Consider the following 21,802-nt stretch of genomic DNA (forward strand, 5'->3'; position numbering starts at 1 on the left):
AGCAAACTCCAGGAGACAGTGAACAGGAAAGCCTGGCATGCTGCAGTCCATGGGGTCGCAAAGAGTCAGCTACAACTTGGCGACTGAACAATGACAAGAGGCTCGGTGATGACCTGAGGCCCCTCCCACTCCCCCAGGGAAGATGGGGCTGAAGGGGAGGCTGTGGGGCTCAGGCAAGTTACTTAAGCTCGCTGTGATTCTCTCTTCACCTGTGAAACGAGGGAAATACTGGTATTTAATATAAACTGATATTTAATGTTGTGACTATTAAACTGGTTAATTCACCCAAAGTGCTGTGATCTGTGCCTGTCGCATAGTAAGCACCATATAAGGGTATGAAACAAGACTCATGAAACAAAACTCAGAACAATGGACATATATGTGCCCTGTGAGGCTCCCCTCATTTGGGGGATGAATGCCCAGGAGCACAGAACCAAGGAACTACCATTTACTGAAGCCTGTGATGTTGTACCAGGTGGTCATTTAATTTCTCCCCAGTTGTGGGATGAGAACTGTCCTCTCGGGTTCACACAACAGAACTGGAAGCTCAAATAATTCAAATGACTTTTCCCAAATCACAGAGCTAGGTAGAAGAGACTGCGCCAGGGTGCAAACTGGGTCTCCATGACATTAAACCAAGCCTCACTCTTTCTGGACTGTCAATCACAAAAGATTCAGAGGAGGGGAGCAGGGCCACGCCTCCACCTCCGGTAGCCAGCTTGGAGGTGGGGGACACCTCCAGAGAAAATCACCGTTCTCCCTCTGTGGTAAAGGCCCTGTCAGGGACCAGAATGATCACTGCACTGGGCTTCAGAAATGTGGTTCAAGGAACTTCCCTGGTGGTCCAGTGGTTAAGACTCCATGCTTCCAATGTAGGGGGCAGCAGTTCAATCCCTGGTTGGGCAACTAAGATCCCGCATACCACGTGGCATGGCTAAAAAGTGAAAAAAGAAATGTGGTACAAGTCCCAGCTCCACTCCATACTAGTTGTGTGGCCATGGGCAAGTCACTTCACCTCACTGTGCCTCGGTTTCCTCATCTGTAAAATGGGGATAATAGCTATCCAGACTGTGTGGGTATTAAAGGAAGCAACAAGCCTAGAACCGTCCAGCAAGGGACTGGCACACAGAATAAACCCAGCTCATGTGTACTGAACCACTGTCTTCTGATCACCAAGATTACAGAGAGGAACAGAAGCAGGCCTGGGACCCAGAGCTCCCTGCCACTTCCACATGCCATGTCCTCCAGAAAGGGCGGGGAGCCCCATCCTCCACTCTGCTCATTAGGGACAGCGATCCTGGCAGGGCACTCACTTCCTATCCGGCCCCTCCCCCAACAACACACAAGCACTCCCCCTTGGACGCAAGTCCTCTGCAGGGAGGTTGCGCCACAGCGGCCCGTCCCCCACTCTCCAGGGCACCAAGACCACAGCTGTGGTCCAGCTGTGGAACCCAGCCCAGCCACCGACTGGTCCTGTGCCAGCGACAGGAAGCCGGGAAGAGCTGTGCACGCCTGCGGGACACTGGGGAGGGGTGGACGCCAGGGGCTGGAGCCAGGCCAGGCTCTGTAATCACATTGTGTGGAAGGGAGCCGACAGGAGAGCCACGCAGGGCGACTGTCACCCTTCACTGTCTGGAGGGCTGTGGGGGTAAGGGAGTGAGGAAAAGCCCCAGGAGGCAGGAAAGAGAACTGAGTTGGAAGTTGGAAAACCTGGCGCTTGGTAAGCTTTTACCACCAGCTCACTGCGTGACTTGCATTAGCCCCTTTCCCTGTCTGGCCCCTTGTTTTCCCATCTGCAAAACTGGAAATATATATTGAGCTACCTGTGTCAGACCCAGTTCTAGGGAGTACCCTAGGAGACAGACCAAAGTCCCCTCTCCCCTGGAGCTTACATTCTGCTAGTCAACAAACAAGTACATAAATAGGAAAAGAGGTGAAAGGTTTATGAAGAATAATAAAGTGGTGGGAGGCGACAGAAAGCGAGGGGTCTGGGATGGCCTCTCTGAGAAGATGACCTAAGTAGGGGAAGACAAGGAAGGGGGCCAAGTGCATAGCTAGGGGAAGCGCATTCTGGGCAGAAGAGAGAGCAAGTGCAAAGGCCCTGAGCAAACACACGAGACAAGCTGAAAAAACAAACTCGGGAAGCAGCAAGGCTGGAAAGAAATGAGTGAGGGGAGATGAAAGTGAGGGCGGGTAGAGCCCAACTCTGGGAGCCTGAAGGCCATTGTGAGCACTTTGCATTTGACTCTGAACTAATTATTGGGCCCCAGGAAAGCTAGGTCTGGGCTTGTCTGCAGAGCCCACTTGGTGTTGTGGGGTGGGGTCTGGAGGTGGTGGAACCATCTTCAGCCTCTACTCATTTACTCTGGGGTCCTAGTCAGGTCCTTTGGGAAGAGACAGTAATAGGCCAAGGACAAGGATGAGGTGTGCAAGGCCTAAAGTGAGTGAGGCTCAGGCGTGAAACTTTAAGGGAGCAGCGAAAAAAAAAAAAAACAACCAACCCTTGGTAATTAACATAAACCAATATTTTCCTGCAATATATCTAAAAATTGAAATTAATGCAAAAAAATCTCTAATGAACAAAACGCCAACATTTTAAATGAAGACAGGATCTAAACCTGAATTTTCACGATCCCATCTCACTCCTTTCACTTTAATCTCAGCCCTGGTTCCAATAAAACTTTATTTATAAAAATAGGCAGCTAGCTGGCAGGGCTGTAATTTGCTGATTTACTTTTTAATATCAAATTACAATGTTTTTTATATTGGCACCTTCCCAAATTTCACACCCCAGCAGAGTCTCCCGGTTACCTCATCCTAGTCCTGATCCTGGATCGCACTGAAACTATTAAGGTCCACGTGGAGGGTCCCAATGTGTGTTCCTCCTGAGGCTCAGAGAGGTAAAGGGACTTCCCAGGAAAACAGGTAGATGGTGGAACTGAAGTCTGGAACTGGAGTCCCATGCCAAACCCCACCACCTGGTCATCACACCATACTGTGTTTTGTCCTGGAATGCTGATTTTAATTAGTGGGTGTTTTTGTTTTTGTTTTCCCAACTTTTTATTCAAGTATAATACTCATATTTTAAAAAAAGAAAGTACCTGCAGTGTAAATGTTCACCTTGCTGAATTTTCACACACTGAGCACACCTGTATAATCAGCATGTGGGATTAAATCTAAAGCCTGTTTTTACATTTCCAACAAACCAGACATATTACTTGGTGCTGGGCCAGAGTCAGGGGACTTCTGATCCCAAGCAGGTGATTTCAGACAGAGAGGCTGGGAGACTGGGCGGATCCAGAGTTTAGGGGCTGGGGTTAGAGACTGAGAAGAGGGGTGGGGGGGCTGGTCAATGGTGCAGGGCTCGGTCTGCGCTTAGGGAGGGGCCGCACATGCAGGAGAGGAGAGAGACAGTGGAGGCTGCCCTGGAGACAATGTCCACCCCCACCCCCCTCCCACCTTATGTCCTTCCACTTCCAATCTTGGAGGCGGATGAGGCCAAACTCCGGGGCCCAGGTAAACCGGTAAGAATGCTGCAGTCGCCAAGCCCCGCGGGTGCGTCCCGGTGACTCAGCCATTGCGAGGAAAGGGGAATCCGCCCCGCTCCCCAGAACTTCCAGACAGCAGCCTGATCCCGGCTGGCTCCCGGGGCTCCAGGCCGGGCTCCGCAACAGGCAGCCCGGCCCCGGGAGTGGGACCCCTTCCTCCCCACCTGGGGGCCTCCACTTCCGGCCGGAGGCACCTGGGCTCATCGCGGGGACGCTGCCTCTTGGTGGCGAGACCCCTGGGGGCCACAGTGGTCCTGGCTGCGACGGCGCCACGAGGACCTTTGAGCATCGTAAGAAGCGAGTGCGGGGTGGGGGGCGCTGGGGAACACCGAGAAGAGGCCCTGGGTCCCTAGCTCGGCCCCCGCGTCCCAGCCCCGGCTTCAAGCCTGGGCTTGGAAGGCGGAACCGGGAGAACTGGCCTGGCGCCGCCGCCGCCTCCCTAATTGCTCACCGGCCCTCGTGGTGGGGAGCCCAGACGCGGCTCCCAGGCGTCCTCGGTCTAGTGCGGCCAGACGCCGTCACCCCAGCGGGCGGCCCACCTGATCGTCTCCGGGCCCGCCCACCCCTCACCCGGTGGGCCGCAGGCTCCACGCCTCCCCCTTCCTCGGGGATCGGGTGCCAAGCTAGGGTCCCTGAACTAACCCCCCCACCCCCACCCCCACCACGCCTGTCTGGTCGCAGCTTCTTCCTACCCCGGCCCTGAGGAGGGATCCAGCTCAATTCCAGATGGGTCGCCCGGATGCCCCTCCCCCCCACACCCCCTCCCTCACACCCCCCTCCCCCAAGAGGGGCTTACTCTCGCCTCTTTCCCAAGCACCCCGCAGTTTGGAAGGCCTCGGATTCCAGTGTGGAGCCAAATGAAGGACTGAACTCCAGAACCTCTCTTTGCCTCCAAAGCCGGGTTTCTGACCCAAATTCCCACGTGCGGCTGGTGGGGGTGGAGGAATCAGGGATGCTGAGGGCTGCTCTTGGGACACGGGAGGCTCGAATGTCACCAACCGGATTTCCCGAAGGGACAGCTTCTGGCGGGGTGGGCACCCGGTCTGTGCCACAGCTTAGGACCGCGGGCGGGGACCGAGGGGGTGGGCGAAGCGTGCCTGAGAAACTCGATCACTCCTCATCTTTGGGACAACGAGATTTGGGGGCCACAAATACTCAGACAATTGGCACGAGGTAGTTGTGATCACCGTGGTTTTTCTCTCTCTCTCGTTCTTTTGCTTTTTCCAAAACTTTTGCAAAGTTTAGTGCAGGCGAAGGGGAACTCGCGGCCCCCTTTGCAAGCTTCCCGGGCAGTTGGGCCTGGGAGGGGGGCGGAGATTTGGGGAGACTGGGGCCCAGCTCCGAGAGCTCGGAGGAAACGCGCGGAGCCGGCTTCCTGTGGGGGCTCCGGCCGCGGCGCCCCGCGGACAGACGTGTCCGGCCCAGGCAGCGCCTAGCCCGGCGCGGGGGGAGGGACGTGGTGGGGGGGCGCCTGGGAAGGCGAGGAGGGGGCGGGGAGAGGGTGGGCCGGAGAGGAGGGGAGGGAAGAGGCGAGGCGAGCCAGGGAGGAGCGAGGGGGCTGCAGGGAGAGGAGGCAGAAGCGAGGGAGCGAGAGGCGCGCGCTGGCGCCGAAATGCGAGAACGGAGCGAGTGAGAGGGGAGGGGCGCGGAGAAGCCGAGTGGCCCCTGGGCTGGGGCGCCCGCGGCCGGTGCGCATGGCAGGCCCCGCGCGGTGATCCCGGCGAGGCGAGAGAGCGGCGCGCAGCTCACTAGAGTCAGTCAGTCCCGGACCGAGCCGGGAGGCGGTGGGCGCGCGGCTGCCGCTGGATCGCCCCCTGCCCTGGGCCCCTTTTCCCCGGCGCGCGCGCGCGCGGGGACCTTCCGCCACACCCGCTGAGCCTTGTTTCTCGCAGGTCCCGGGCCGATGTCCCAGGTGAGTGGCCAGCACCCCCCTCACTGCGACGCGCCCCATGGAGCCCCCAGCGCAGCCCCGGGCCCAGGTAGGAACCAGGGATGCAGAACAAGACCGGACGGGAGCGGGGGCAGGCGGCTGGGGGAGGGTGGCTGGTAATTCTCCCCTCTCCTCTTTGAGAAGTGAGGAGACGGTTCGGAGGACCCTGAGTGGAGGTGGGGGCGAGAAATCTGGGTATCGGGGACTGGGTCCAAGGAGAGTGGAGGGCTGGGACGATGGGGGCAGGGCCCGAACGGAGGCAGCGGCCGCGCCAAGTTGGCTCCAGCTCTCCCCACTCCCAACACCAGACACACACACACCGCAGTGTCTGTCTGTCCGTCTGGGATTTGTGTCCCAACCGTTTCTGCCCAGTGTGTAAATATTTATGGGGGCCTCAGGCGGAGGTGGGGGTGTCTGAGTCTTTCTCTCCTTCCCTTCCCCCATCCTAGCCTAGTGCTTCCCGAAAACTTTTGTCCACAGCAAGCGGCTGCAGGATCGGCCCCTCCCCTCCTTGCCATCTCCTCTCGCTCGCCTTCCTTCCCACCCGGGCCTGGCCAGCCCCCGCCACTCCCCCCTGCTTGCACACACAGACACACACACACACATACACACATACGCAGAGTTTCTCCTGCACCCCCCCTTCTCTCTCCCCGTTTCTCTATTTCAGGCACTCACCCCAACCAAGTGCCCACCACTCAAGTGAACTGTCCCTTCCCCCAAACACAGGATCTGTAACTTCCCTGGAATTATTCCTGCAGGAGCGTCCCCCCTGCCCAGGGTTTGCGACTTCCTAAGGGGACCTGGGAAGGGGGCAGGGGCCCTGGGGAGTCCTGGTGATGTGGCTCTCTGTCCACCTTCTCACCATACACATGTGCGCTGAGGCTCCCAGTAGACAGCAGCAACAGGAAGAAGTCAGGAACATCTTGGGTTTATTGGGGAAGGCGGAAGGGTGGCGGGCAGGAGCACAGGCCTGGATGTCATGCCTTTAATCTCAGTTCTAGGTTAGTCTGATCATCTGCCTCCCTCTCACCCAGCCCCATTAGCCCTTTCTCCCCTCTTTGAGTCTCCAAATAATGGAGGTCTCCTCCTGAACCTCTGACTTGAACTTGCTGCATGGCCTTGGACAAGTTTCTTCCCCTCTCTGGCCTCAGTCTCCACATCCACCCATAGGGACTGGTCTGCGCATTTGGAAAGACCCAAGTCTACCTGGTGTGGACACTGGCCCTTTGGAGACGCAGGGCTGTGGAGTGAGGGGGGTGCTGTCTAAAGTGGTGGGAGGGCAAGTGGCAGACGGCTGGCCAGGGGCCCGCACATACATGAAACCAATGTGTCTGCTTCGCATCCCGCCAGCCCTCAGGCTGCCCTCGGAATGTGGGGCCCCTGGAGTAGGGACTTCTGGGATATAAACTCCTTCAGGAATGGGCTTCTGGAGCCTGGGGGGAGAGCTCGGGGCAGGGGCCTGGGAAGGCTCTTTCTGTCTCTTGCCCCTTCTCTCTTTCTCGGCCTCCTGATTCTCCACCTCTCTCCCCATCTCCCCTGCCTTCTTCCCTGGCTTATCCACCTTCTCTGTTCTCTCCTCCACTCCCTCCTTCCAAGACCCTCTCTCCTGTGTGACCCGTTTGCCCCAGCAGGGGGAGGAGGGGCTGAATGTGCTGGAGCCTGGAGCCGGGACAAGGGCCAGGGTGGGCCACTGGGAAAGGGCTAAGTCCTGGGCTGTAACTTGAGGCCCGAGCCCCAGCAAGCCCCCTCCCCAGCCTGGGCAGGGCCAGACAATGTGGCTTTCATAACACAAGAAGGCCTGGCTCTGCCGCCTTGGGAGATTGAGCTTGCTGCCCAGGAAGCCCAAACCGCAGGACACCCAGCCAAAACCCCACAGACGCCTGAATCCGAGACCAGAATCCCCCACGCTCCCTGCTGAGCGCTGACAGAACAGTAAGGCCATGGCGCTACCCCGGGGGGTAGCAAGTCAGCCCCTCCCTCAGCAGCCCAGGATGCAGACGGTGAACAAGGGGGCAGCTCTGGTCGGGCCGGGTGGCTAAGCCCCCGCACCCTTGGCTCCTCCAGTGGCCTCCTCCTGCTCCAGCCCTGAGAGCCCCAGGAGCCTGGCTCCCTAACCCACAGCAAATTTCTGTCCAGCACTGGGGCGTCACATTCCTGCTCTTGGTTCTGAAGTGAATTTCCTGGGGAATTGGAGCTTTCAGACCTAAAATAAAACCAGCTGGACCCAGCCTAACTGGTCAGCTCAGGCCCTCTCCAGTCCTTGGCCTGGTGGCCTGGGCCTGTGTCCCATAGGTCGCAGTGTGTATCAAGCAAGCCCACGTTCTTACTGTCGCGGTGCCAGGCGCCAACCCTAATCCTCACCTTCTGGTTCTCTCTCCTCCTCCCAACCTGGGGCATTCTAGACTCCAGAACTCAGTCCTCACCATCAGACATTGGCTTAGTGCCACTGGGGGTGCAAAGATGACACTGACGCCGCCCCAGGCGAGAGCTGGGGAGGGCTGGTTGAGGACCCACGCTTCACTCCCAGTTACAGTTTACAGCAGCGAGCTCTGGGCGCTGAATCCTCAGGAAGTGGCCACTCCGAGGAGAGACTGTTGGCTTGAGGGTCAGGGAAGTCTTTCTGGAGGAAGAGGTGAACCTCCGGCTGGGTGGTGAAGGATGATTGGATTTGGGGAGAGGGGAGGGGTAGGACCTTCTGATCCAGAGGGACAATAGAAGCCTGGATGGATTGGGCAGAAGGCCCAGTGGTGGCCTGGGACCACGGAGAGGTCAGTCGACCTGGAACACAGGATCCTGTCCATTGATTAGGTTGAAGGCATAGACTGAGGCCTTGAATACCAGGTCAAGGAGGGACTGGGATGAAGGTCTCCAGTCACTGCTCTCTGAGCAGATCAGATCCCGGGTGTCTCTGGAGAGATGGTCGGAGCTCCAGGGGGAGAGGCTGGGCCCACTGTCCACAAAGACAGGAGAGCGGGCTCGGCTGGAAGAAGCAGGCATGGGAGCTCGAGGACGTGGGTTCTGTGGGCCTTTTCCAGGCTTGGGCTGAACCCATCCCACCTAGAAGAGGTCCCCCCAACTCCCTCTCGGTCCAGGAATGGCAAGCAAAGGGAGCGCCCAGGGTCCAGCTGAAGCTCAAGTCTTTCTGCTTCCCTCTCAGGCTTATGGATTTAAATGTGACCTTTCTACCCTCTTCTGAGGCTGTCTTTCCAGAACTCAAGGCATTGTCCTGTGCCAAGGATGAGAGTATATCGAGGCATAGGGGCCCTTGCCTTTCTGCATTTCTTCTTTGGAGACTCTTGAGAGAGGTGTAGGACTGGGGCTTCTGCTCAGAAATGCCCACCTCATGGCTGGCTCCCAGTATACAATTATCTTATTTTTAATTTATTATTATTATTGTTATTTTGGCTGCATCTCAAGACATATACAGAAGAGCCTGGTAGGCTGCAGTCCATGGGGTCGCTAGAGTCAGACACGACTGAGCGACTTCACTTTCACTTTTCACTTTCATGCATTGGAGAAAGAAATGGCAACCCACTGCAGTGTTCTTGCCTGGAGAATCCCAGGGATGGGGAAGCCTGGTGGGCTGCCGTCTATGGGATCGCACAGAGTCGGACACGACTGAAGCGACTTAGCAGCAGCAAGACATATAGGAGGTGCAGAGTCCTAACCCCTGGAGTGAGTGAGTGATAGTCACTCAGTCGTGTCTGACTCTTTGCAACCCCATGGAGTACAGCCTACCAGTCTCCTCGGTCCATGGAATTCTCCAGGCAAGAATACTGGAGTGGGTTGCCATTTCCTGGGAATTACCCCTGTGCACATCAGAAAAAAAGTGGCTGTTTGATCAGATGGGGCAGATATACCTGTGGGTGAGCAGATGGTACCTCCAGGGAGGGCAGGACTCCAACCAGGGATTCTCACACCACCCCCACCCTGGGCAGGTGCCTTCATGCCTAGGTGACTTAAGCTGCTTGTCCACCCGGTGGCCCTTGGCCTTTGCTGGTCTCCCCACCCTCCAGAAGTTTCTCCTTAGAGATGTTCTCCCCTCTGGGGCTGAGCAGGGGTCTCCTGGTCCCAAGAAGGAAAACTAGGGTCTTTTGGCCTTTTGATGGTTGGCCTCTTATCTGGGTTTGCTGCCCGGTGTGCTCGCGGTGAGAGCTGCTTTTGGTCCAACATCTTGGCGTCGTGGCCCCCGGGCCGTGCGTCACCCGCAGGCAGGTTTCCCCACCGCTTCTTGGTCCTCCTCAGCCTTTTCCCCATCTCTGCGCCCTCTGCAGTTTGCCTTTCTGCCCTCAGGGTTTCTCCTCCAGCGTCTGCTGGGTCCCCTCTGCTGCCCTCTGGCTCCAAGAGGCCTGTCTGTCTGTGTTTCCAGGTCAAGACAACTGGACTGGCTTTACTTTCCTCCCTAGTTTCCTTCCGTGGTCTGATGCTCACCCCAGAATGGCAGGCTTCCTGCAGGAGGGGGCTCCTCAGGACCTCGTCTGGGCTCTCTGTAATTTCCTGTTCCCACTAGATTCAAGGTCACCAGCCCTGTAGGTGACTGTGAGGAGAGACTGCCCAGAGCGTGGCAGTCGACATGTCGGGGAGGAGGGCCGGGGTGGGGACCCGTCTCCTAATCCTGCTTTCTCAATTTCCTCCCTCTCCAACCCTGGGGGCCCAAGAGAGCTGCAGGCTCGGCTCCTTCCACTCCAAGAGTGGCAGTGTCACCTCTGTGTGCCCTGGTGACCTCAGGAGAAAGCCTGGGATGTGACCACAAGGCCCAGAACGCAGTTACTCTATCTTCCCTCGTTCACTCTGCAGCTATTCACGCTGGGGTCTGCTGCTGGTCTCAGAACTTCCTTTCCCCCTTCTTTGCTGACTGATTGATTATTCAAGACCCGATATGGGCATTGCCTTCTCCAAGAAGCCTCCTAGACTCGCACACACGCACATACACACACACCACACCCCAGGGATGAGTGCCTGCCTTCTCTGCTTCCACAGTCCTTAGCTGCCCGTGCTGTAACCCTTGCCCTTCCGTGTGTGTGACTCTCACCCACCCCTACCCCAACAGAGAGCTCCTGGGTCAGTGACCTGGTCTTTCGCACTGTGGTCCACCCAGTGCTTGACGTATTGGCGGGGGTGTGTCGTCGCTGTCACACCAAACAGCACAGGAAGGAAGGAGGAAAGGAAGGAAGGGAGAGGAGAGAGGTCAGGCAGGGGACGGGCGGAGGAAGCGTATGGGAGAGGCCCCCTGCGTGCCAGGTACTGCTGAGGGTTTCATTTACTCTTTGAAACCCTGAGGGATAAGCATGCTTGCCCCCTTTTCATGCAAGGTGACCTAAGTCCTAGTAACTCGCCCAAGCTGGTATCCGGTAAAAACCAGGGCTTGGGTCTTCTGGCTCCTGGCTCGGGCCTCTGTCATTATAGTGCCTGGGAGGGTCAGCACTCCCACTTCCGGGCTCTGGCAGAACGCCTCTGGGGCCAGAGGCTGGAGCTGGGCAGCCCCCTCCCTTCCTGGGAACTAGAACTCAAGCTGTGAGCCTCCCTCTCACCTTGGTCTTGGCCTCCAGCATCCCCTCTGCTCCACTGTAGATCAGCCTCCACCACTAGGCGGGCAACCTGGCTCCCCCTTGGGGGTCATCTCTGCTCCCCTGCTTCCCGTAGGCCCAGCAAAAAAACACTTGTCCTCCTATTAACCTATTAGCCGGGTGGTGAGAGGAGCTTAAGGAGTGGATGGGGCTGGAGGAACCCACCCCCTGCCTCCCTGGGCACCAGGAGAGGTTCCCAGCACATAAGTGCCACCCTTCAGGGGTGGCTGCAGCCCCAGTGCTCCCTCCCCCTGTCCCAGCTCCCAGCTCCAGGCAGGGCCAGTGGTTTCCCCGGGCAGGTTGGAGCACACCTGCCGCTCTCTGGGCAACCTCCTTGGGGCCCCTGGAGCCTCCACCCCCTGCCATGGGAGACCAGTCTTTGGAACAAGGATCGTCCAGGGGAATCTGAGGCCCTGGATCGTCCCCTCCCCTGCAGATGCTCCTGCCCCCTAGACCCGAGTGCCCAACCTGAATTGCTCCCTGCCCTCATTTGGAGACAGCTCAGAGAAAGACCCTGTCCCTAAGGCCATCTGTGCTCTGCGGTTGGCTCCGCTGCTGTCTCTAAGACTAGTCTTTGTCCCTGCGGGTGTGTCTCGTGATCTCTCCGTGGTGTGGATGGGTGGGCGCTGACCTCTTACTGTCTGGATTTCATCACCCTTTCTCGTCTTTCTCTGTAGCTCCCTGTGTGGCTCTCCCCTCCCTGGGCCCTTTGGTCTCCATTTCCATCTCCCCTGCTCCCATCATGGCTTGGGGGAAGGGGCACCCTCTTGGGGTGCCCCTGTCATTCCCACTGCACAACCTGGGGGCTGATGGGAGGCCCAGGCTGCACCCCGTCATTGCCCCACCTCGGCCCCTGGCCCTGTGACCCCAGGCCTCACTTTCTCCTGTCCACCCTCAGGCTTTCCCACGCCCAGTCACCTTTCTGCCTTCCCGTGCCACCCCCCAGAACTTTCCTCCTTGGGCCCAGCCGGCCCTGGTCCTGCTGCCTCAGGAACTGTGGGTTTGAAGGTGGCTCCATGTCTGCCTTCCGCCCACCCTGGAGAGAGGGACCGAGCCGCTCACTGTAATTACATGTGGCTGCCAGCCGCCTCTTCCAGCCCTCTTGGGCCGTCTCCCTGTCTCTCTTCCTGCCTGGAGCCCCTCCGCCTCACCCCAGGCTTCTCAGACTCTTTCTCGTGCTATCGTCCTCTCTCTCTGCCCTGGTTTCTCACTGTTTCTCCATCTGTATCTTGCGCCCTCTCCATCGCCTCTGCCTCTGGCCCCATCTTTATCTTTCTCTCCATCACTGCCTTGCTCTTAGTTGCTTGCCTGTCCTGGGCTGTCACTGGGCATCTACGTGCCCGGTCTCTCGAGTTCTGATGCGCTGTCTCTCTTTGCTTCTGCCTTTCACATCCTTTTGATTCTTTCTCTCTCCACGTCACTCTGGATGCCTGTTTCTATCTCTCCATCGCTGACCGTCTGTTCTCTCCTGCACTGTGTCTCTGCCTCTTTCCCCCACTTTCCTTTGTACCATGCATCTCTGGTCCCCTCCCTGACCACACACACACACACACACACACGCACGTGCACACACCCTTGCTCGCTCATGGGCTGTGGTTTGAGAACTTTCTATTTTAGAGGCTGGCACCGTTACCAGATAGGGTAAGCGCTGGGTAACTGGTACACAGACCAAGAATGAGGGCTCAGGGCATTCTGGGCTGCTGGGAGGGGACCAGGGCTGGGCCAGCCGGAGGGCACCAGGAAGATGTCCCTCAGTCGTCTGCTTTTTTCTAGCCCAGACCCCATCCCTCCTCCCTGGGCTGGAGGTAGTGACCGGATCTGCTCACCCCGTGGAGGCAGCGCTTGAGGAGGGCTCCCTGGAGGAAGCAGCGGCACCCTCCATGACCCAAGGCAATGACCCTGGGGCCCCCCAGGCCCTGGACAGCACTGACCTCGATGTCCCCATAGAAGCTGTGACACGTGAGTCCTAGGGGTCTGGGGTTTGGGGTGGCAATAAATGGGGGTCACTCTAGGGAGTCCAGCACAGATGGGCTTTGGGTGCCCATGGAAGCCTAGCCTGGGCCAGGACTGTGAGGTGTGGGCGGTGGAAGAGTGTAAGGCATTGTCACTGTCCTTGCTGTCTAGGAGGACATCCACATCATTTCTATCCACAAAATGATTTGGATAAATTAGTTCAGAATGAGTGTGGACAGGCTGCAGGCAGTGTGGTTCAGAATGAGAGCGTGTGCAGTCTACGGAGGAGGGCTGGGGCCCGAGGGCAGGAAATTGGAGCCCGAGGCAGCCCAGCTTTCAGGGTGTCAAGAGCAAAATGACAGGAGAGACGCTTCTAGTTGCTCTGAGTAGAAAGGAGCAAAACTCAGCTGTGTTCCCGGGTTTGGCTCCGTGTCTCCGAGGAGGTCCTAGAGGGGGAGAATTCGCCACCATCACCCTCAGAAGCAGAGGAAGGGGCTTCCAAAATCATTTTGTAATTGCCAGTAAGAGCGGCAAAATCTATGGGACACATTGGTACTTTTCAACTTTCTTTTTCTGTATGAGCTCTCAGACTCTCCAAATCAGCCTGTAGTGAGGCAGCTGGATAGCTCTTGCCAAGCCCATTTTATAGATGAGGAAACTGAGGCTCCCTCACCCTGGACACAGACCGGGGAGCTCAAGTGTCCTGTCCCAGGGCTCTGTCCTATGCCTGCCTGCCCTGCTGGCATGGCAGAGTCATGCAGCCGCTTTCAGGCAGGGCATTTGGGGTAAGCTGGACACCCTGGAAGTCGGGGTTACTAATCCTGCTAGCACACTGCCCTCGAGACACACCCACCAGCAGGACTGAGAGAAAGAGGTAAACGCCGTGGCCACGGAGGAGAGGGCCTGGAAGGGACAGACGCTCCTGTGTCCATGGGCCCTGGGTGTTTGCTCTGTGACTCAGCCCCCACGGCCGTGGCCACAGGCGAGCTCTGTGTCCGCCCAAATCTCCCGGGGCCCTCAGCTCACCACACGCCCCCGCCCTCTGGTCACTGCGCCTGTGTTTAGGCAGCAGGGCAGAGGGCACCAAAGCTGGCCAAGGACTCAGCGCAGTCATCCCCCCACCCCGCCACCCCCCCGTGGAGCCCAGAGGTGGGGGCAGGATGATTCAGGCCTGGCCACTTCCCATGGCCTTACCCCTGTTTACCCAGATGCAGGCACCAGCTGCTGCTCAGGGCCAAAGGTTCCCAGCTCTGTCTCCCATCTTGCCCTGACCCCCGCCACCCCCAAGCTTGTCATCTCCTTTCTCCTTCCCACTCCACGGCCTAGCTGTGGAAGCTCTGGCAAGTTTTACCCTCTCTGGGCCTTGGTTTTTTCATCTATAAAATGGGCTAGTAACAGTAGTTCTGTTTGATGCTTAACGAAATTATTACACATAGGACTCTCAGCCCTGTATCTGGCACCTCGTCACAGCTCAAAGCATGCTGGCTACTAATTAAAAGGGTAGTGATGGTTGTGGTAGTCGCAATCATTCCTCAGCCCTTTGTCTCCCAACTTCTGCCCGCCTCCTCGCCCCTCTGCCCTTGGAGTCCCTCCTTTTAGCCTCCAGGCTGATCCTACCTCTGACCCTTATCTGTGTGACCTGGAACAAGTTTCTATACATCTCTGGGACTCAGTTTCCTCATCTGTAAAAGGATACCGCCCCATGGCAATGCAGAGAACAGTTCGCACCCCGAGTGCTCTGAACAGTGCCGGCATGCAGTGGGTGCCCGGCGAAGTGCTCCCACCATTACTAGAAGGCCCAGCACCTCCAGTCAGGCCCCCTTCTGTCCCCTCAGCCTCCAGCACCCGCCACCGCCCCCCGACATCTCCTGCCGCAGTCCAGACCCGGAGGTTTGGCCTGGAGGGGCCTGGGGATCCAGACCCGAGGGCCGGAGAGAAGGAAGTGCCCCAAACTTACACATTTACTAAGGGTCCTCAGGGCCAGAGGATCCCACCCAGGAGTCAGGGGCCCTCAGCAGAGGGGTCCTCGAACTCTTGTGACCCCTTCTCAGACTCCTGCCCTGACACACAGACACACAGACACACACTTGCCTTCATCTTTTGCGGACAGAACCGTACCATCCAAGTGGGCAAACCTGAGTGAGGTGAGGGAAGGAACCAGGTGCTGGCATGCTCTCCAGGACCATTTTCCCCGCACCCCACTGATAGCTGGTTTGGTCCCTCAGTCTGGGATGGGGACCCAGGGTTCCTGGCTTCTGAGGTCTCCCTACTGGCCTCCCTCTTCCCTTTCCCGCTCCCCACCTGGACCCCAAGGGCCATTCAGCAAACTTTCTTCCAGCGGGGGCAGGGGAGCTGGGGGTGGAAGGAGCAGGAGGTGGGGGGGCTGTTGTGAGGAGCCCCCCTGGATTCCAGGGCAAGGCGTTCATCTCCAAACAGATGTTTCCAATGAATCACCCTGCACTCGAAGGGCAGAAGCAGCTGGGGGCTTGGCAGGGGCCGAGGTGACAGTTAACTACTTCCCAGCTGCCCCTCCACCCCTCTCTGCCACCACTCTCACCAAAATCCCCAGACCCCAAGAGCAGGAGAGTGGATTTCATGTGGGGTAAGAAGGTGGGGTGCAGGCCCCTGCGCTTCTCCTCTTGCCCGCACCTCTGTCTGTTCTTGAATGACCCCTGGCCTGGAAGTCAGGGGCCAGGCTCCACTTGGAGGCTATTCTGTGATGCACCTCTGGGCAAGTCAGTTCTGCTCTCTGGGCCTCCACCTCCTCATCTGCAAAAATGCAGATCAGCTAGGTAACCTGGGGTGTATCTAGGAACGAAGCCAGCAGGAGTCGAGCAGATCCCTGGGGGACTGCGCCGGCCACCCTATCCCCCACCTTCTCCTCCATCACCGTTTTCTCATGGTCTCTCTAGGCCAGCCCCAGGGGAACCCCTTGGACTGCACCCCACTAGTGGCGAATGGCTCTGGCCACCCCTCGGAGCTGGGCGGCGCCAGGCGGACGGGGAATGGTGCCCTGGGTGGCCCCAAGGCCCACCGGAAGTTGCAGACGCACCCGTCTCTGGCTAGCCAGGGCAGTAAGAAGAGCAAGGGGAGCACCAAGTCCGCTGCCTCCCAGATTCCCCTCCAGGCGCAGGAAGGTAAGCGCCCCACTCCGCCTCTCCAGAGGAGAAGCCTCCCGAAGTCTGATGCAGGGAGTGGCAGCAGCATCTTTACTAGGTTGCTTAGAAGCGTGGCACCCTATCCCCACGCCAGGCCCTCAAGGTCCAAACCTCTGGGTGGGGCCCAGGAGTTTAGATTTTAACAAGCTCTCCAGGGAATCTGATGCAGGACAGAGAACCTTGCAGAGGACACTTGCTGGGTAAAGGAAGACACATCTGAGCTCTCAAGACCACCCCTTCTCATCCCTCCTCTCTCAGAGTTGCTGTAACAGGGAATGGAACCATCTGGGCTGGTCCAACCAAAGCCACCCCATTTCTGGAAACACGAATTTTCCTTGAGGAATGGACCATTTGCCTAGTGAGAGCACAATAGCAGAATAAAATGATGCGCCATCAGATGCTTAATTGGGGGAAAGGTGGGAGGTGCAAAGTGCAGTGGGAGGTCAGAGCACCTGGATACTCCCGCCATTGTTCCTGCCGCACAGAGGTCCTCTGGGGGGCTGTCCTGGGCAATCAGGTCCCCCACCCCACAGGCATGAGTTCAGCAAGGTGATGGCTGCCTGTAACCCAGTGATGCTTGGCCTTAACCCCAGAACTTTTAAGTAGTTTCTCTCCATGTTGGGAGACTCTGGCTGGTCCTCTGCAGACAGAATTCAGTATACACCTGAAATCAGTGTACAGAATTCAGCGTACACCTTTGCACATGACATGTTCATAACTTTCACCCTTCCCCCCCAGAGCAGATTATGCCCAAGAACCTTATTTATGAAGGGGATATTCGTACATTTAAAGTGAACAGGGAGGCCTTCCTTCGTGGTCCAGTGGCTAAGACTCCACGCTCCCGATGCAAGGGGCCTGGGTTTGATTCCTGGTCAGGGAATACCACAAATAAGACCCAGTACAGCCAAATAAACAAATATGTTTTAAAATGAAACAAAGTTAACGGAGCATGACCCATGAGCCAGGCACTGTGCAGTGTGCGAGGCACCCAGGACCTGGTTTCATAAAGCGTTCATGAGAGACACAAACAGCTCATCTCACTCTGCAATACGATATATCAGGAGTGATAAAGTGAACGCGGGGATACCCACACCAGCCCCGGAAACCGGGGCGGGGAGTCTGGGAAGGCTCTGAAGGTGGCCGAGCGAGCCTTAAAGGACCAGTAGGAGGATCCAGCCAGGGCACGTTAGCACGGAGGTGAGAACTGGCTTATGCGGCCAGTTGATGAAGTTCCAGGGGAGGACTGGGGAGAGGTGAGGCTCCTAGTGGGGCGTCCAGGTGGTGCTAGTGGTAAAGAACCCACTTGCCAACTCAGAAGACCTAAGAGATATGGGTTCCATCCCTGAGTAGGGAGAAGCCCCTGGAGGATGGCATGGCAATCCACTCCAGTATTCTTGCCTAGAGAATCCCATGGACAGAGAAGCCTGGCAGGCTACAGTTCTTAGGGTTGCAAAAGATTCCCTGTACACAGGTCCGGGGTGTGGTCATCAGAGCCACCGTGGCAGTGTGAGACTCCCACCGGACCAGCAGCCTATGCCAGGGGCCCACCTGGTCAGGGGAACTGGACACGACCTATGGCCCGGCCCCTGGGAGGAGTGCCAGCCAAGCACCCTGGCCACACGCTGAGCAGTTCAGAGCCTGGGCTGCTGGGCCAGCGCCGCCACGTCCAGCTGGATGCCTGAGGGCGGGAGCATGCGTCAATTCCTTCCCCTTATATTTATTTACTCAGCACCCACAGTGTGCCCGTGTTGGATGCCCGCCCTTTTGATGCTGGTACTCTAGTAGGTGGCAGAGCTGTGTAAGCCGTGGAAGGTGATGAGTCCTAGGCAGGGAGGCAGAGCAGGCCTGTGGGAGGGGACGGGGGTGCTGGGGTCAGGTGGGCAGCTTGCACTATTGAAGAGTATGCTCGAGGAAGGCTTCACCGAGGGGAGACATTTGAAGGAGGAGAGATAGAGTGAGCGGAGCAGGTTTCTGGGGCTAGAGCGCCGAGAGAACAAGGAGGCTGTGCCTGCAAGGATGGGGAGCAGCCAGTGTGGCCACAGCGGAGTGATGGGAGAGGGGCCTTGGGGGCCACTGAGCACTCTGGGCGGGAAGGATGGAATCCAACGGAAGTCTTTCAGGGGTCCTCTGGCCTCCGTGTGAATGCAGGGGTGGCCAGAGGCGGGGAGTGAGTGAGGATGCTGTCACTGGGCAAGGGCTGAGCAGGGTGGTAGGATTCCGCATAGATTATCTATTTATTTCACTTTTGTCTGTGCTCAGTCTCTCTCTAGCTGCAGAGAGCGGGGTCTACCCTAGTCACAATGTGCAGGCTCCTCATTGCTTCTCTTGTTGTGAAGCAGGGCTCTAAGGCACATGGGTGCGGCAGCTGCAGTTCCCAGGCTCCAGGGCACAAGCTCAGTAGCTGTGGACCTTGGGCTTAGTTGCTCCACAGCATGTGGGATCTTTCCGGACCAGGGATCCAACCAGTATCCTCTGCATTGGCAGGTGGATTCTTGACCACTGGACCACCTGGGAAGTCCCTGGATCAGTTTTGAATAAACTTCTCCGAGCCTCCGTTTCTTCATCTCTATCGAGGGGTTGACACAGCCCCACCTCAAGAAGTTGTTACAAGTTTCAGTTCAGTTCTGTTCAGTCACTCAGTCGTGTCCAACTCTTTGCGACCCCATGAATCACAGCTTGCCAGGCCTCCCTGTCCATCACCAACTCCTGGAGTTCACTCAAATTCATGTCAATCGAGTCAGTGATGCCATCCAGCCATCTCATCCTCTGTCGTCCCCTTTTCCTCCTGCCTCCAATCCCTCCCAGCATCAGAGTCTTTTCCAGTGAATCAACTCTTCTTTGCTAGAAGTTTAAAAGAGTTTAATTCCTGCGCAACACTTAGAACAGGGTCTGGAACATACCCATCCTGGGTATGTTCATGAAATAGATAAACGACCGAGGGAGTCGGTCCCTCGGAAGCAGGGACTCAGGATCTAGGCTGCTGGGTTTCAGACCCTCACTCCCTGTGACTTCCCTGTGCCTTGGGGTCACCTGGAAGGTGGGCCCCCATTTCCCAGTACTCAGGGTTGCACGAGCGTCACTCCTCACCGAGTGAGCCCCTGGCCCTCTCGCCCGCAGACTGCTGCGTCCACTGCATCCTGTCCTGCCTGTTCTGCGAGTTCCTGACGCTGTGCAACCTGGTCCTGGACTGCGCCACGTGCGGCTCCTGCAGCTCCGAGGACTCATGCCTCTGCTGCTGCTGCTGCGGCTCCGGCGAGTGTGCTGACTGCGACCTGCCCTGTGACCTGGACTGCGGCATCCTGGACGCCTGCTGCGAGTCGGCCGACTGCCTGGAGATCTGCATGGAGTGCTGCGGCCTCTGCTTCTCCTCCTGACCCCTGCACGCTCCAGAGGCCACCCATGTCCCTGGCTGTCGCCCCAGGCCGCGCCGCCCCTCCCCCTGGGCCCTTCCCATCAGCCCTGCACCCTCCTGGAACCCCAGCCCGGTGAGAGGGGGTGCCGGTCCTCCTTCCCGGTTTCCCAGGACCTAGTTGGGGGCCACAGAAGGGGGAGCTGCTCCTGGATCAGCTGCCAGGGCTGCCGAACACTGTGAAAGTTGGGGGAGGGGCAGGGACGTGGGGGAGGCTGGGGCACGGGGGCTGTGCGCTTCTCTACCTCTCACTGCCCCTGTGCCTGCCTCCCCTGCCCCCCATCCCAGGCTTCGAGGACAGCAAAATGTGAAAAGAAACACACCCCACCCGACCTCAGCCAAACCCCTCCCCAATCCCCCTCCTGGGGTCTTGGTGGGGGGGCCTGACCCATACAGTGACCCCGGAGGGCAGGGCTGGCCTTGGGCCCAGGGTGGGGTGGGAGGGGGGAACGGTATAGAAAAGACTGGAAGGGGAGAGGGAGGGAATGGAGGGTGGGTCTGTTCTATTTGTTGCTGTAAATAAAGATGTATGTCCATCTCAGATTTCCTCAGGACTCATGAGTAGCAGCCGTGGACCAGGACTCTCAAAAGCAAACACTCCCACAGCCCTCCCTGCACCCTCCCTAATGAATAGGGCTTTCCTGGTTTCTGGGCCCCCCCGCCCTTGTTTCATGTCTCCCCCTGAGGGAAGGAAGGAAGAGGGGTACCCACTCCCCACCTTTATTTCCCTCTTCCGGCCAAAGGGATGGAGAAGCCCAGACAGGGAAGAGTTAACCCCTGGCATAGAATTAATTAACAGCAGATGTGCTCAGGTTTTGATTAATTAATCTCCTGCTGACTCCAGTTTCTCGAAGCCATAATGGCTCCGAGGCATAGGGCGACGCCTGTGTCAGTGGCCGAGCCGTGCCTGGGGAGGGGGCAACCAGCGTGGCACTGGAACGCGTTTGTGGCCTGAGTGGGTTTCACGTGGCCCAGCTGCAGTTGACCCCCTGATTGCCAGGGGGCTGAGATAGAAGAAAGCTGTCAGGACTGGTGGGAGCCTCAGAGGTCACGTGTCCAAGGCCCTTGGTGTGGGGTAGGGGTTGAGGGTTGGAGGGGGAAGACCTGAGCACTGAGGCTGAGCGTTGGGAGGGCTGCCTGGACCAAGCCCCCCTCCACCCGGTCCTGGACCTGGGGGAAACCAGGATGGGTTCAGGGTGAGTGAGAGGACGTCTCGTGGTTGCCCTTGGATTGTCCTGAGGAGAAGACGTGGCCGAAGAAGCCCTTGAAAGATGGAGACCTCCCGGGAAACTGGCGGTGCTGCTTCCAGGAACAAAGGGTGGAGAGGCCCCGATGGATTCTGGAGGAAAGGAGGGAGCTCAGGAAAAGGGCCAGATGAAATCTGAACTCTGTGAAGGAATGCCACGCTAAGAGCAGCCCACGGCCTTAGGCGTGGGCTGCAGTGTCAGCAAGAGGAGGTTACAGGAGGTGGTGAGGACAGCCCCCAGCACCCCCCACCCCCAGCAAACTCATACGCATGTACTCAGACCTCACTTCACCAGCACCAACGTTTTCTGACTTCTGGGAGCACGTAGGACACTCAGGACACAGAGAGGAACTGACCTCCCCAGAATCCCATCAGCAAGGTCAAAGTCAAGAGAGAAGCCCCATCACTTGCCCCCCTCAACGTACATTTATCTGCTCATTTGTCTCAGGTTTGGGGTGGTTTTTTCTTTTTGCTTAGTTATTGTCTGCTTGATGTACAAGCGCTTCAAGTCTAATCTGTGCATACACGAGCTTTTACCTCGATCGTTTTCCTTTTTATTTACAAAAATGTCAGCATCCCCCGCACATTGCACTATTTTTATCACTTGACCATTTTGCCTTGGGGGCTCTTCCTTATCAGCACATTGAAGAGGGGCCTGGAGCTTCCCGAGGGATAAGCTGCCATGATCCAGGTGCCCAGCTCCGCTGAATCCCATCCATTCATCTCTGTTATAAACAAGTTACATGAGCATGTCCTTTTGAACAAATGAGCAGTTTCTGTAGAATAGTCCTGAAGGTGGGATCAATGGGCCTCAAGGCATGTGTTTGTGACTTAGCTGACCTCAATGAGGGGTGCTGTCCACCCACCATGGCTGTGGGGAGTGTCCACTTCTCTCACTGCTGCCTCCCTGTCCCCAGGAGGATGGACGACGGTGGGAGGGCTTCTCTTCAGTCCCCGCTCAACCCAGTTCCTTACCCGGGCTGGGTTCAAG

At 57.7% G+C, this 21,802-nt stretch overlaps 1 protein-coding gene across 8 annotated transcripts; it reads left to right on the forward strand.

The window, feature by feature from the left end:
- Nucleotides 1-3,623: 3,623 nt before the first annotated feature.
- On the forward strand, nt 3,624-20,106 carry MDFI (MyoD family inhibitor). Of its 8 annotated transcripts, none has more exons than XM_069564404.1 (5): nt 3,624-3,838; nt 5,441-5,527; nt 12,819-13,004; nt 15,911-16,135; nt 19,274-20,106. In XM_069564404.1, the coding sequence occupies exons 2-5, from the start codon at nt 5,452-5,454 to the stop codon at nt 19,528-19,530; spliced, it is 744 nt and encodes a 247-aa protein (XP_069420505.1). In that variant the 5' UTR covers nt 3,624-3,838; nt 5,441-5,451; the 3' UTR covers nt 19,531-20,106. The 8 variants fall into 8 exon arrangements, with proteins under 8 accessions (XP_069420505.1, XP_069420504.1, XP_069420498.1 ...); XM_069564403.1 differs by lacking the exon at nt 3,624-3,838 and adding an exon at nt 4,369-4,721; XM_069564397.1 differs by lacking the exon at nt 3,624-3,838 and adding an exon at nt 4,484-4,721 and having other exon boundaries at nt 5,441-5,460.
- Nucleotides 20,107-21,802: the final 1,696 nt, after the last annotated feature.

Source organism: Ovis canadensis, chromosome 20 (assembly GCF_042477335.2).
Source record: "Ovis canadensis isolate MfBH-ARS-UI-01 breed Bighorn chromosome 20, ARS-UI_OviCan_v2, whole genome shotgun sequence".
Lineage (NCBI taxonomy): Eukaryota > Metazoa > Chordata > Mammalia > Artiodactyla > Bovidae > Ovis > Ovis canadensis.